The following is a 15145-nucleotide window of genomic DNA, read 5'->3' on the forward strand; positions in this document are numbered from 1 at the left end:
TTTTTTTTTAAATTGTGAAAAGTTTATTCAGAGGGTCATTTATTATTCAACCCCTCAAACCACCAGAATTCTGTTTGGTTCCCCTAAAGTATTAAGAAGTATTTCAGGCACAAAGAACAATGAGCTTCACATGTTTGGATTAATTATCTCTTTTTCCAGCCTTTTCTGACTAATTAAGACCCTCCCCAAACTTGTGAACAGCACTCATACTTGGTCAACATGGGAAAGACAAAGGAGTATTGCAAGGCCATCAGAAACAAGATCGTGGAGGGTCACAAGGCTGGCAAGGGGTACAAAACCCTTTCCAAGGAGTTGGGCCTACCTGTCTCCACTGTTGGGAGCATCATCCGGAAGTGGAAGGCTTATGGAACTACTGTTAGCCTTCCACGTCCTGGACAGCCTTTGAAAGTTTCCACCCGTGCCGAGGCCAGGCTTGTCCGAAGAGTCAAGGCTAACCCAAGGACAACAAGGAAGGAGCTCCGGGAAGATCTCATGGCAGTGGGGACATTGGTTTCAGTCAATACCATAAGTAACGTACTCCACCGCAATGGTCTCCCTTCCAGACGAGCCCGTAAGGTACCTTTACTTTCAAAGCGTCATGTCAAGGCTCGTCTACAGTTTGCTCATGATCACTTGGAGGACTCTGAGACAGACTGGTTCAAGGTTCTCTGGTCTGATGAGACCAAGATCGAGATCTTTGGTGCCAACCACACACGTGATGTTTGGAGACTGGATGGCACTGCATACGACCCCAAGAATACCATCCCTACAGTCAAGCATGGTGGTGGCAGCATCATGCTGTGGGGCTGTTTCTCAGCCAAGGGGCCTGGCCATCTGGTCTGCATCCATGGGAAGATTGATAGCACGGCCTACCTGGAGATTTTGGCCAAGAACCTCCGCTTCTCCAACAAGAATCTTAAGATGGGTCGTCATTTCATCTTCCAACAAGACAACGACCCAAAGCATACAGCCAAGAAAACCAAGGCCTGGTTCAAGAGGGAAAAAATCAAGGTGTTGCAGTGGCCTAGTCAGTCTCCTGACCTTAACCCAATTGAAAACTTGTGTAAGGAGCTCAAGATTAAAGTCCACATGAGACACCCAAAGAACCTAGATAACTTGGAGAAGATCTGCATGGAGGAGTGGGCCAAGATAACTCCAGAGACCTGTGCCGGCATGATCAGGTCTTATAAAAGACGATTATTAGCTGTAATTGCAAACAAGGGTTATTCCACAAAATATTAAACCTAGGGGTTGAATAATAATTGACCCACACTTTTATGTTGAAAATGTATTAAAATTTAATTGAGCAACATAACTTGTTGGTTTGTAAGATTTATGCATCTGTTCATAAATCCTGCTCTTGTTTGAAGTTTGCAGGCTCTAACTTATTTGCATCTTATCAAACCTGCTAAATCTGCAGGGGGTTGAATACTACTTGTAGGCACTATATATATAAAATTTATTATACTCAACTTTTAAGACTTGGCAATTAATAAAAAAAAATAAAAATTAGCAAGAGCACAGCGAACCCCGCAAAATGCCCACAGGGGTTTCTGGAGCACATCGGCCCTAATAAAGTACTAATATCAAAACAACAATCAACTTTCCAGGAAATGTATTGTCAAATTGCCAGTCTTGTCCTGGTATCTGAGATTTAACACGAAAGAGAAGTCGACATGGCCAAGTCTTTACTGCCACCTACTGGACAGACGATGCACTGCAGGACCTGATCTCATGCAGTGAAGACTCCATCCAGAAATACAAACCTTATAATTATATACAGCATGATGGACGTCTGATGGGATTATTATAGAAAACATCTTTACAAACACCCTGTTAATGTTCTTGTGGTATAATAATGTCACCATGCGGACAGTGTTACCATTGACTCACTACTTAGCAATGTGTCACTGTCATCAGCTTCAGTAAGTTCAAAGGCCGCAGAGGTGACGTCAATGACAGCCGCTAATCAGGAGGCAGAGGTGGAAAATCATTTTTCAGACTTGCAGTTTATAGAGATTATAGGTTATTCTACCAATGACATGGGCTCTACTGACACAAACAATGTGCAATTAGGATGTGTTCACAGTTACAATTACCGTATTTATGGTCCATGGGGGGGGGGGGGTTAGAAGTGTAAATATGGAGATAATGGCCACCAATTCATTTGCAGAGGTTTTTTAAGTCACTTTTCTTTTTTGTTTGTGGTATTAGCTGCTGTTTTCATCAAAATGGGAAAACTAAAAAATGAGTTTAGTGCAATCAAGGAAGACACAAAACACACAAATCTAGTCAAAAACAGGCACAAAAGGCAGCAATAAATCGGGGCTAAAATGGTTAGTTATCGACCTGTTCCTTTAAATGGGCTTTATTTTTCTTGAAATATCACCAGTTTGTATCTGTTCTATCTGCTGCCCTTTTGTTTGGATGGTCAAAAAAAATAAATTTAGTCTATACAGCGCTGTGGAATTAATAACGCTGTATAAAGGGAAGGAATAGAATACATTTTTTCCATTCTATAAAAAAGAAGCAGATGAAACGGACAGTTTCATTCTTTGTTTAACATTAAAGGGAATCTGTCAGCAGATTTTTGCTACCTCATCTGAGAGAAGCCTAATGCAGGCAAAGAGACCCTGAATAAAATAATGTATCACTTAGATTACTGGCTGCAGTCGGTCTGACACAATCTGCATTTTTAAATTTAGTGATGTAGCAGAGCTGAGAGAGCTGCACCAGGCTCTCTAAAGAGATTGTATATTGATCGTGAGATGCGAATCACAGGAGGGGGCGTGCCGGACTTCCCTGCATGCGACATTGTAGTCCAAAAATGATAAGTCCTGCTGCTTAAACAAACAAACTAATCGGACTATGGCAAGAGAGGCATACGTGAATTTCTGTGTTAACCCTTGCAGTATGCGGTCTTCAGCTAACATAGCAAAAACCTATATGAGAAACACATATTGCTAGTCATCCATTATGCTTTGTTTAACAAGGTCTATTTTTTAGCATTGTACATTCCCACAAACCTAGAGGTGTTTAAAGTCTCTTTTAGTAAAATTGGATCTATTACAAACAGGACAAGAACAGATGCAAATGGAGGCCATGGCTGAACTATGGCCTTCTTGATTAGTGGGGCAGAGTGGAGTCAGGAGCATCTGATTCATTAAGAGGCTCACACCTCTATGGATCTACACGTCTCAAAAATGTTGTGCGCTTCTGTGCTATCTGCTACATATCTTAAGACTGCTTTACACCATACGATCCAGCATACGACATCGTATGCGATCGTACCCGCTCCCATCGTATGTGTGGCACGTTCAATTTGTTGAACATGTCGCACAAACGAATAACCCCCCGTCACACGTACTTACCCATCCATACGACCTCGATGTGGGCAGGCGAACGTCCACTTCCTGGAGTGGGAGGGACGTTCGGCGTCACATCGACGTCACGCGGCAGCCGACCAATAGAAGCGAAGGGGTGGAGCTGAGCGGGACGTAAACATCCCGCCCACCTCCTTCCTTCCGCATTGTCAGCCAGGAGCTGCAGGACGCAGGTAAGATCTGTTCATCGTTCCCGGGGTGTCACACACTACAATGTGTGCTACCCCGGGTACGATGAACAACCTGACGTTCAATTTTTGGGAATTGAACGTCGTGCATGCGATGAACGTTTTACCGTTCAATCACAATCGCACGTAGCTGTTACATGCTACAATGTACATTACGATGCCGGATGTGCGTCACTTACGACGTGACCCCGCTGATACATCGCAAGATATATTGTAGCGTGTAAAGCGCCCTTTACTCATGAAGGACTAAAGTAGTATTTCTGGATCAGATTGTCATGGATCAGACGAGCTGTGGCATTATTCCCCCATTCCACCCCCATCATGCCCCAGATCTACCAGCTTTGGAAGAGATGGGCGAAACTGGAATGAAAACAGCAAAAGTTGCAAAATTTCCGCAAACTTAAGTTGGAAAGTTTTTGCGGAATTCATCAAAGTGTTTTATGCAGATTTATAGCAAAAACACTTTGATGAATCGGTAACAAACCATTCTCCTGCTTCTTTGGAAACAAAAAACAAGCCATAGAGTAATGATATGTTCACCATACTGGTAGGTAAATGTTCTGCATGGTCCACAATGAGCTTGATGTGGGCGCCCATCAGCCATAGGTTTATATACATTGGTATTAATTGAAGCACTTGGGAAATATTCCAACAGGATCCCTAAATATCACAGGTCTTTACATTTTTGTATTTGTCGCGGGCGGAGGGGACGCGCTCGCCACGCTCGGGTGTGGGGATTCTGCTGCTGCTGCTTGGTGGCTCGAGCGGTGGGCCGGACCCGGGGACTCGAGCAGCGCTCCTCGTCCGTGAGTGAAAAGGGGTGGTATGTTTAGGGAGATTGTTCGCGACGCCACCCACGGGACGTGGTGATGATGGCACCACCGCTGCTGGTAACGGGGTTCCCGGGAGAGATGGTAGGGTGCAGCTGGGATGTTGTCCCCTCCGTGGGTAGGGGGGTTGGTGATCCCGGGGCCCGGTGATGTAACAGGGAGGCTGCATGGCTGGGGTGCAGGGACGGCGCGGCGCAGTGCCAGACGGCACTGGTGTACTCACTCAGACAATCACTGACAGAGTCTCTGGTTAACCAAAACGGCCGGATGGACGGGTCAAACGGCCGGATGGACGGGTCCCGCAGCCGGCTGCAGTGTTGTTGTTGTGCTCTCCCCGGACGGCTGATGGTGGCTGTCTTTCCCTGCACCTTTTAGAATGTTCTGACTCCTGTGGTTGCCCACCGGTAGTCCGCTCCCCGGCGCATAGGTGCCGTAGGAGCCCGTTTTGCCCGCAGGCGCTGGCCCTTGGATCTCTAGCCTGTGGCGGTGGCTGAATATCCTCACGGTGTGGACTGTTGCCTTCTGCTGTGACGATCTCCTGCACTCCTGACGTCAGCGCTGTCACTGACTTCCATTTCCCGCCACTTTCTCACATCACGTCTCGCAGGTGGCCCGAGACTGTCACTAGCGGTGACGTCACGGGCTCCCGCGATACTGCTGAGAACGCGGCGGGCATGGAAGGCAGTGACAGCGCTGACGTCAGGAGTGCAGGAGATCGTCACAGCAGGTAATGATCTCATCTAACCTCCTGACAGCAGCGCTCGGCATCCCCTGCAGTGACCTGGGCTGACCTCATGATGTTAGCTCAGGTCACTGCACTGCTCTCTCAGTCAATGGGGAACATTCTGTTCTTCATTGACTGGGACAGTGACTATAGTATGGATCATCATGGGAACCCCTTATTGGATTACGCCTTTACCTTGGCTGGTGATCCAATTTGGGGGGCACCCAACGTTTTTTGTTTTAAATTAATTATTTAATTTAAATTAAGAGTGTGGGGTGACCCATGTTTTGGATTACCAGCCAAGGTGAAGCTGCCAGCTGCTAGCTGGCTAGAAAACATAGGGGGAACCCAGTGTCGTTTTTTTTTTTTTTAATTATTTATTTATTTATGTTTTGGCTAAATACAATGCTAAGCACCCTTTAGTGCCACATGAAAGTCACTAAATGGTGCCAGCTTAGAATATGCAAGGGGGTGGGACATTATATATGTCTTTCTCATCTATCTCTCTATTCATTCATTCATCAATCCCTCTATCTCTCGGTCTCTATCCATCTATATCTACCCATCTACTTATCTTTCTAGCTGCTTCCGTTTTTTTGCGGTCTGCAAAAAAACCGGAAGGCACACGGATGCCACACGGATGCATCCATGAAAAAAAATGGACCGTTTTTTGCGGACCGCAAAGACGGAACGGTGATGTGAATGTAGTTTTATACACAGGGAGGCCTGGGGGTTCTGCATTATACACAGGGAGGCCTGGTGGGGGCTGCATTATACACAGCTGGGTGCTGAGAGAAAGATGTATAGCAGAGCATGGGAAAGCTGGGTGCCGATGACAAGATGAATATCAGAACATAGGAAACCTGGGTGCTGATAGAGGGATTTCAGATTATAGGAAACCTGGGTGCTGAGGGTAAGAGCCAAGTGTCAGCGTCATTATCACGTACCCCGAGTGCCAGTGTCATCCCGTACCCAAAGTGTCGGTGTACGTGGAGGGGGGAGGGGCAGGTCCGAGCTTTGCACTGGGGCCCATCAATCTCTAGTTACACCACTGACTACAACCCTTGATCCCTTTATATTTACACCCCTACATGTGTGTCAGGGTACCTCTTCAACAATATTTATAAGCTGTACTAAAATAATTCTACAATAGGATGCTACTAAAAAATGTATACCATACGGTATATGATATCTACGGTAACTTTATGCGCTCTTGCATTGGTCCTGGCTCTAAAAAGCGGGTGAGGTCTGGGAAAGGGGCAGGGTCACTTAGAAATGTTAAATTTACTATAAAGTTTAGTAATATATTGGCGGAAATCTATGCCAGCTAATAACTATTATCCCTAAAATAAAAAATGATAAATACCTCCACAGAATGCCTGATGGAGGTTCATCTTACAAGTATGAACACAGACAAATTAAACAAATTGCGCATTGACAAAAACCTGACATACCGCTATGTACCACTGTCAGGTCTACCGCTGTGCGGGGTCATGATTTCATTATACATACATTACACATCTCATGTTAAAGGGGTTGTTCTCTTTCAGTAAAACCCTTTGTTTCTTTGCTGTTTATTTAAATTAAAAAAAAACAAAAAAACTGACTCACCATCCCCTGGTCTACTGCGGAGTCTCCTCCAGTGCTTCTATTATCAGTTATTGGCTTTAGCGCTGACGTTACGTCAGAAACACTGATGACTCCGGGAGCTCAGAGGCTTTGTCCATGTACAGGGAACGCACCGCTCAGAGCTGCTGAGCTCACTGATTGGCTGCTGCGTATTAACGTAACTTGAGCACTACAGCCAGCAACAGACTTCAGGTGCAGCAGAGACTCAGCAATGGACCTGGGGAGAGTGAGTAATGCACAGCTTGTTTGCTTTATAACTGTGTCCCAGGAATGGGGTTTTCTAAAAGTGGATAACCCCTTTAAAAAATGTATTGAATGTTTTAAAAATGAAGGGGTTGTGCAAAAATTTAGCAACTTTTGTCAAAAGAGGGAACAAATAAGCATCTTTGATTTAGTGCAAGTTAAACAATTCTGATGATTTTGGTGCAAAATTTGCCAGAATAAAAATAAAAAACAAAACGACAACACAATTAAAAAAAAATGACTTAAATGCAGTGATAAAATGGGAGCCTATGACGTTATAGATTATTGTATACTCGAAAGACCCCATGTATAGGGGCAACATTTATAGAATAAAATCCAGTACCAAAAGATAGATTACACCATATAAATAAGAAAAATTATGAGGACGTGACGTACCGGTCCTGAATCTGCTCTCTGACAGCTCCGAGATGCCTCCTGTTGTAACAGTCTTCTTCAGCCTGGATGTCGTGATGGCTGCGCTGCCCCCTGGCTTTGTAAGCATGTCATCGCTGCTGGCTCTTTTTAACTGGAATTGTAGAAAGAAAGAAAGAAAAAAAAAAAATCTAATAATTATAGTATTTATAATAAATTTATATTATATAATTTTTACATACATACATATTTGATTTGAACAACAACATGATGAATTTCAACACCATGTAAGTATCAGGGGTGTGATGTTAAACACTGATAAAATGAGGAGATTCCAGTACAGGGAGCAAAAAGTAATTACATATATTGTATATATATATTGTATGTATGTATGTATGTATGTATGTATGTATGTATGTATGTACACACACATATATACATATATATTATATACACATACATACATACATACATACATACATACACATATATACACACACACACACGCGCACATATACATATGTGGCACCCCAGGGTTGCCACAGTAACAACACAAAGGGTTAACTCCCCACACACAACACCAAGACCTCCTGGCCAGAAGGGGGAGACCAAGCTGCTTCCCTGTATATTCTGGTGGGGGGGGAGGAAATGGTCAGTAGTTTCAGTTTGTTTGTTTGTGCAGAGAGTGCAGTTCAGTGCAGAGAACTGAGGAGACAGGATCTCTGCAGGTTGGAAGCTGGCTTTAGCTCACCTCAGGATCCACTGACCAATTCCAGGCCTAGCTGAGGGTCTGAGGGAAGGAGACAGAGTACACAGAGGAACATTCCTGGGAGACAGAGCATTGCAGAGCTCATCCCAGTGGAGCACACAGAACGGACGCTGGATCCGAGACTGCAGGTTACATACTGTACAGTTAACACCAGAGAAGTGAAGATTCCAGATCTTTCACCTGTACCACAGACACAGCAACAAAGGCAGAGTTCAGGAACATACTAGGAAGGACTCGAGTTGCCTGTCAGGTCGGTACCTAGGAGCAGAGCAGAGCCGGCTGCATAGTTCACACAGCAGCAGGGCCACAGACACACAGTGCAGGCAAGGAAGCCAAAACGGCCCGGCTGGGTGGGAGAAACCCTGAACCCCTCACAGACTCCGTGGACAGTACTCTGCTGAATACCATCATCAGTAAAAGACAAAGAAACTGCAAAACCGTGAGTCTGCCTGTTTATTGTGCTCGTGTCCTGCACTCCCCCCATAAACTAACACACTGCCCCGGGGAAAAGGCTCTACCCGTGGGGAGCCGTCCCATCTCAAGCTGCCTTCCATCACCCCCGGAGGTTCTGCAGCAGCGGTGGTCATCTCTGATCACATTCCACGGGTGGCGTCACAAACATAACCCCCCTTTTTATTGTGGAACCAGGGAGCACGAACCGGGTCACGACACCGTGATCCCCTTCCAGAAGCAACCCCTTGGCCCGGTTCTGGGTATCCCCTTAACCCCTGGCGACACAACTTTGGCGTCACTATTCTGTCTCTTCCTGTAGCAATGAATCCAACCGCTCTAATTATCAGTTCCTTAGATAACTGTATGGTTACTCACTCTAGGCTTCCACAGATAGCTCAACTCAGCACAACGATGACTTGTAGAAAGACAAGGAGAAACGCTGTAGTTTTCTTCTAGAATCTTGTATTAAGTACAAAGTAAATGCAGGTGAAAAGGAATAATCTGTACAGGGTTGCAGACATGTCTCTTCAGCAATGATTTCTCTAGACTAACTGAAGGAGAAGGGAGGAGCATTCTATACAGAAGCCAACTAAGGGAGGTACATAGGGACAAACTTCATACAGTCTAATCTACCTAGTAACAATAAAGGAATTTCCTGATAGGAGGAAAAATATGCAATGCAAGAATTACATACAACAGGTTGTTCCCATTCATGGGACACAACACTCCCCGTCTGAAATCATATGATTTCACAAGTCCTTCTACGACGTAAGGAGTCGATCCTGTCCCTCGATGTCACGAAACCTGTAACGAGATAAGAGACAACACAAAAAATGCAACGTAATGCACTGAATTCAAGTCCATGCTTTGTTGATGACGCATTGTCCTTGCGTAAAAAATGAAAAAGTAGAAAAATGTTAAACATGAATTCAAGTTCAACAAACCCATCTTCAGATTGGGGAAGCCGCAAACATGCCAACTCTTCCTCCAACCCAATAATCCAACGGTAAAGTTTTAATCCAAAGGAAAAGTTCAAGGTTCATTAGACACGGACAGTTGTGTCTCCGTACAGCGGGGTAAGAAAGGTACGCTCCCCGCCGTGGCAGTGTCCAACGACAAAGTTAGTTCATGTAACGTCCTCCTTTGGTAAAAGTAGCACGAGTTCGGTGACTGGACGAATCACACACATGTGCCAGCCGTGGCACGTTGAAGACTTGTAGTTGGTGAAACAGTGAGCGACGTGAATAAGACGAGCTACGGCTCGTACCGCAGATGACCAACTTGTGAAGCGCTTGAAACGATGAGGTCTCAACTTCTGTTTTGATGGTACTGAAGTGTAGCGAGCGGAGACCACCGGTCTCATTTCCTTGTCAGATTCTGGTTCCACCAGCTCGTACATGTTGCCGGCGTAGTTATCGCAGATCTCCTCGTATAAGATACTTGGAGGTGTCGGCCACATGTTGTCGCCGAGTTTGGATGCAGCAATGAGTCTCGTTCCTCGGTCAGCTGGATTTTGTTCGGTGGGAATGTGGTGCCACTGTTCAGCATGATCTCTGTCGAGGATGTTTTGCGTAATCTCGACAAAGCATTTCTCCATCTCTGGTTGTCTTTCCAAAGTGCGTTTTAGAGAGAAGGACCTTGCGGTTGCTTGCTGGGAGTTGTTTGGCAACCTTGGCCTTGGAGACCGAAAGGGTAATGGGGCTACCCAACTGTTAGAGTCATTTTGAGAGAACTCTTTATTCATAATCTTTATGAATTCTTTGTTTTCTCTCATCGGAGCCAATTTGTTGTCTTCGTTTGTAGACTCGAACGCTGTTGACCCGAAGTCGTCATCCCAGAGATGATATGCGTCCGCGCAGTCGGGAGGCTGCTGTCGCCACCTGGTGTCGCTCAGCCTCTCTTTCACCCCGTAGTGATGCGGACATGGTTGAAAGTGAGTGCCGCAACCGTTTGGGAGGATGTGCGTCTTGTAGGAGGAGATCGCATTGGGACTCTTCACTTTGCCTACGCAGACGTTTCCTATGATCACCCAGCCTAGGTCGTAGCGCTGAGCGAATGGCGCATCATGTGGCCCGTTGATGTGTTGGCGTACTTTGTGTAGCCGGAGGATGTCCCTTCCAATCAGAATCAGGATTTTTGCACTATGATCAAGAGGTGGGATCTTGCTGGCAATAGTTCTCAGGTGAGGGTGGTGAAGAGCTGCCTCTGGCGTTGGAATCTCTTCCCGGTTAGCCGGTATCTGGTTGCACTCGACGAGTGTCGGTAGAGGTATCTCTACGGTATTTTCCAGAGATGTTACCACGAGACCACTGGCTCTTCTTCCGCAAGCTTCTGAGATGCCGCTGCAAGTGCCCAGTGTGTAAGGGTAGGCATTTCCTTTTAAGCCGAACAAGTCGAAGAGTTCAGACCTGGCAAGTGACTTGTTGCTCTGGTCGTCCAGGATGCTGTACACCTTCACGGCCCTTTCTGGGTGACCTTTGGGATATACCCTTACTAAGCATATTTTCGCACAAGACTTGTCCCAGAGATCTTCTCCGCAGACTGCAGTGCACGATGAGGATACTGTGAGGTGGTTTGCAGCTTGGCCTGTACTCTCCCCGCCATGACTTGTGGTAGGAGAAGGTGTAGGTGCAGGATCAGGCTGAGATGGGTGGAGCGCTTGTACGTGATCCGTGCTGTCGCACTCCATGCACTTAATTGTAACCGTACAGTCCTTGGCAAGGTGTTCTGTAGAGGCACAACACCTAAAACATACCCCAAACCCTTTCAAGAGTTCCTTTCGTTCTTGAAGGGGTTTCTTCCTGAAGCCAATGCACTTCTTCAGGGGGTGTGGCAGCTTGTGAATTGGACACTGGCGGTTTGGATTTTCCGCCTTCCCGCCTTCATTGCCCTTGTCTGGTGCTGACGTTGGTGTAGGTGGTAGAACATCGGTCTTTTTGACTGATACTGGGCCCCTACATTTTCTGTCATTTTGATGAGTGCTCTCATACCTGGGAGCTGGTGAAGTGGAGTCGGTGAGTTCTCCACAGGTGAAGCTGGGGTCTGCCTTACGTTCCGCGATGCCATTGATGAACTCACAGAAGAAGGAGAAGGGAGGGAAGGAGACTTGGTGCTCTTTTTTATAGTTTGTTCCTACCGTAGTCCACCTTTCCTGCAAGTTGTAAGGTAACTTGGCGACTATGGGTTTCACCCCACGAGCGGTGTCCAGGTAGCTGAGGCCAGGTAGGTGTGTGTCTGTTTTGGCCAGCTGGAGCTCGGACAGCAGGTCGCTGAGTTCCTGGTACTTTGAAGCATCTTTGCCAGATATTTTGGGAAGGTCGTATAGTTGTTTCAGCAATGCATCTTCAATTGCTTCAGGACTGCCGAAGCCTTTCTCTAGCCTGTCCCATGCGGTTGCGAGACCAGTTGTTGGGTCGCTGATGTAGACGGATCTGAGTCTCTTGATTCTCTCAGTAGACCATGGCCCTAGCCACCTGATTAGCAAGTCCAGCTCTTCAGCAGCCGTAATGCCAAGGTCACGCGTTGCGGTTTTGAAGGCACACTTCCACCCTCTGTAGTTTTCAGGCTGGTCGTCATACTTTGTGAGACCGGTGTTGGTGAGTTCTCGGCGGATCATGTACCTCGCAAAGTCGGACATGTCTGATCTTTCCGATAGTTGGGGCACATTTGCTGACTGCGTGATGCTGGTTGCGTTGTTCGTAGCTTTGTGGTTCAGGAACATGGGAAAGTACGGAGTGGCGTAGGCGTTTAGACCAGTGACTGCTGGTTTGGTGTGTACAGTCTCTGTTGTATGCGGGTCTGGAACTACACGGTTGTTGGGAGTGTAGCGCCTTGCCGGCATGTTAGGTTGCATGTAGACATGGGCATACGGAGGTTGCTGATGCGCAGGGTGTGGCTGTGCATTGGAATATGAAGCTGGTTCAGGCTTGAAAGTCTGAGGTGCATTGGACTGACCTGGAAGGCTGGAAGCTGTAGGTGGATCAGTGTCTTGAGGCTCTGGAGAAGTGTTAGCACTGACGGGAATGTTGATGGTCGTTGGCAGTTCATCGGCTTGGCTCAGCACGTAATCTCTTGTACGCTTAAGTGAGTCTTCTGTGTCGAGATCACGCAAACTGGCGCTGCCTTCCTGGCTCCCACCCAGAGCTTGCTCAAAGACCTTTAGCCTTGCCATGGCCGCCACATGTTCACATTCCTTCTGAAGGGCTTCAATTTCTGCTTCCTTGCGTGCAGATTCTGCTTTAATCTCTGCTTCTCTGCGTGCAGATTCTGCTTCCTTGCGTGCAGATTCTGCTTTAATCTCTGCTTCCTTGCGTGCAGATTCTGCTTTAATCTCTGCTTCCTTGCGTGCAGATTCTGTTTTCATCTCTGCTTCTCTCTGGGCGAAGATGGCGTGTACTTTTGTTGTTTCTGCGTCAGCGCGCGCCTTTATGAGCTGCTCGCTGAGGGTTGAGTACCTTGATGAGCCTGATTTGAGTGAGTGCCTTGAGCTCTTAATGGACCTGGATTTGTAAGATGCCGCTCCTGACATTTGCGCAATTTTTGCTTCAGTCTCGCTCACAATGTCGCGCACGGTGCAGTCTCGTTCAGCATTAAGCTGTTGGAAGTCCTGTAGTTCTTTTTCAGACTCAGACGTATTTGCTCTCAGCAGGGTAGAGGAATATTTTTTACAAATCTCTTTGTAGGACTGGTATGCTGAGTACAGTTGTTCCAGGGCTCCCTCTGGTGGTAGCTCATGAGCACCGGTCGCAGATAAAACAGTCACTTGTTTTTGCACTCTTTGCCACAATAATGCTGTCTGGGTAAATAGTTCACTTCTGGCTGTTTCTAGGTTCTCTTTAACCTTCCATGTTGGTTTGGTCAACCGCTTAGATCTTTCACTGTAATTTGAGTGTGAGACCATGTCTTCCTCTTGTTGCTTTAAAGCAGGTAGGGAAATTGTTCTCTTTGACTCCATCAGGAATGGTGAATGCTGCCTGCACTGGTTGTCAGGGAAACAATACAATGTTGCAATCTCTGCAGTCTGTTTTGCAGGATGTATTTACTGAGTCTCTGGCTGCAATTTACAATTAGCTTATGGGAGATTCTTGGTTATGGCTGCACACAGTTCTGATAACAGGTTAATACTTTACATTGCACTTTGTCTGAAGCTGCTATAAAGTTTTATGCTGTGGCTTGTTATCAGCCCCTTGGGGTAATCCTTTCTCTGGATTGTGTGCAGTATAGCACTCCTGGAAACAGGTTATTTACTGATATATGTATACTAATCCCGGTCACAGCTAATCCTTTTCACTATTCTGTCTCTTCCTGTAGCAATGAATCCAACCGCTCTAATTATCAGTCCCTTAGATAACTGTATGGTTACTCACTCTAGGCTTCCACAGATAGCTCAACTCAGCACAACGATGACTTGTAGAAAGACAAGGAGAAACGCTGTAGTTTTCTAGTTTTCTTCTAGAATCTTGTATTAAGTACAAAGTAAATGCAGGTGAAAAGGAATAATCTGTACAGGGTTGCAGACATGTCTCTTCAGCAATGATTTCTCTAGACTAACTGAAGGAGAAGGGAGGAGCATTCTATACAGAAGCCAACTAAGGGAGGTACATAGGGACAAACTTCATACAGTCTAATCTACCTAGCAACAATAAAGGAATTTCCTGATAGGAGGAAAAATATGCAATGCAAGAATTACATACAACAGGTTGTTCCCATTCATGGGACACAACAGTCACGAACAGGATGCGGACTGGACCCGGCTGCAACCCGGGTGACGTGTGCCTGTAAAGACTTATTGAATCGCATAAAAGACTTGCACTGTGAATTGTTGCAACAAAGAACGGACTTTAAACTTTGCAAAGATACCTGGAAAAATCCAAAATCATTGGTAAAATTTTCCAGGCGCCATCTTTAATCGCGCCATTAACTGCTACGCGCGGGAAACATCGCGCCTAAACTAAGACTCTGCCTACCGCTTGCAGAGAAGGTGGGCTCGGTGCTGCGACCCGAACAAAAACGCAGAAAAGTGTCCCAGGCTTGCTGTCAAGAAGACTGGTGAAATTAACTAAGGGGGCGCAAAGATGTCGCAGCAGGGAGACGCTGTTGTACCCAGCGGTGCAGCGGCACCTATCATGCCGTTCCTGATGCTGTACACCCCGGGTGCAGTGTGGCTGCCGCAGTACTCAGGTGAGCCCAACACACTTAATGACTATCGGAAAGCTAAAAATCTACTACAGCATGTACCCCCTGACAGAAGCCCAGCGTGTTGGTATGCTTATGGGACAGTTAACTGGCAATGCCCAGCGGGAGGCTACATCCTGGCCGGACGATGCAAAGGACACTGTAGAGCATATAATAGCTGGACTAAAAGCAGCTTTTGAATCCACTGCTGGCAGCCGGGCTAAAATGAGGTTCTTTGGATGCAAGCAAAAACCTAGAGAGAGCGCAAGAGACTTTGCCTTAAACTTGCAGGAGGCGCTCAGAGCACTTAAATTAGCAGAACCTGCCTTAGCCCCTGGAGCAGATAAGCTGCTGATAGACCAATTCCTGGATGGACTCTC

At 46.3% G+C, this 15145-nt stretch overlaps 1 protein-coding gene across 4 annotated transcripts in view; it reads right to left on the bottom strand.

Annotated features, from left to right (window-relative positions):
* Positions 1-15145, bottom strand: part of SPECC1 (sperm antigen with calponin homology and coiled-coil domains 1) — a 533597-nt gene that overhangs the window by 359819 nt on the left and 158633 nt on the right. For all 4 annotated transcript variants that reach the window (XM_075335209.1, XM_075335211.1, XM_075335214.1 and 1 more), the window contains exon 3: positions 7394-7523. In XM_075335209.1, the coding sequence (XP_075191324.1) occupies positions 7394-7523 (130 nt within the window). The remainder of the gene's footprint in view (positions 1-7393; positions 7524-15145) is intronic.

Source organism: Anomaloglossus baeobatrachus, chromosome 2, assembly GCF_048569485.1.
Source record: "Anomaloglossus baeobatrachus isolate aAnoBae1 chromosome 2, aAnoBae1.hap1, whole genome shotgun sequence".
Taxonomy (NCBI): domain Eukaryota; kingdom Metazoa; phylum Chordata; class Amphibia; order Anura; family Aromobatidae; genus Anomaloglossus; species Anomaloglossus baeobatrachus.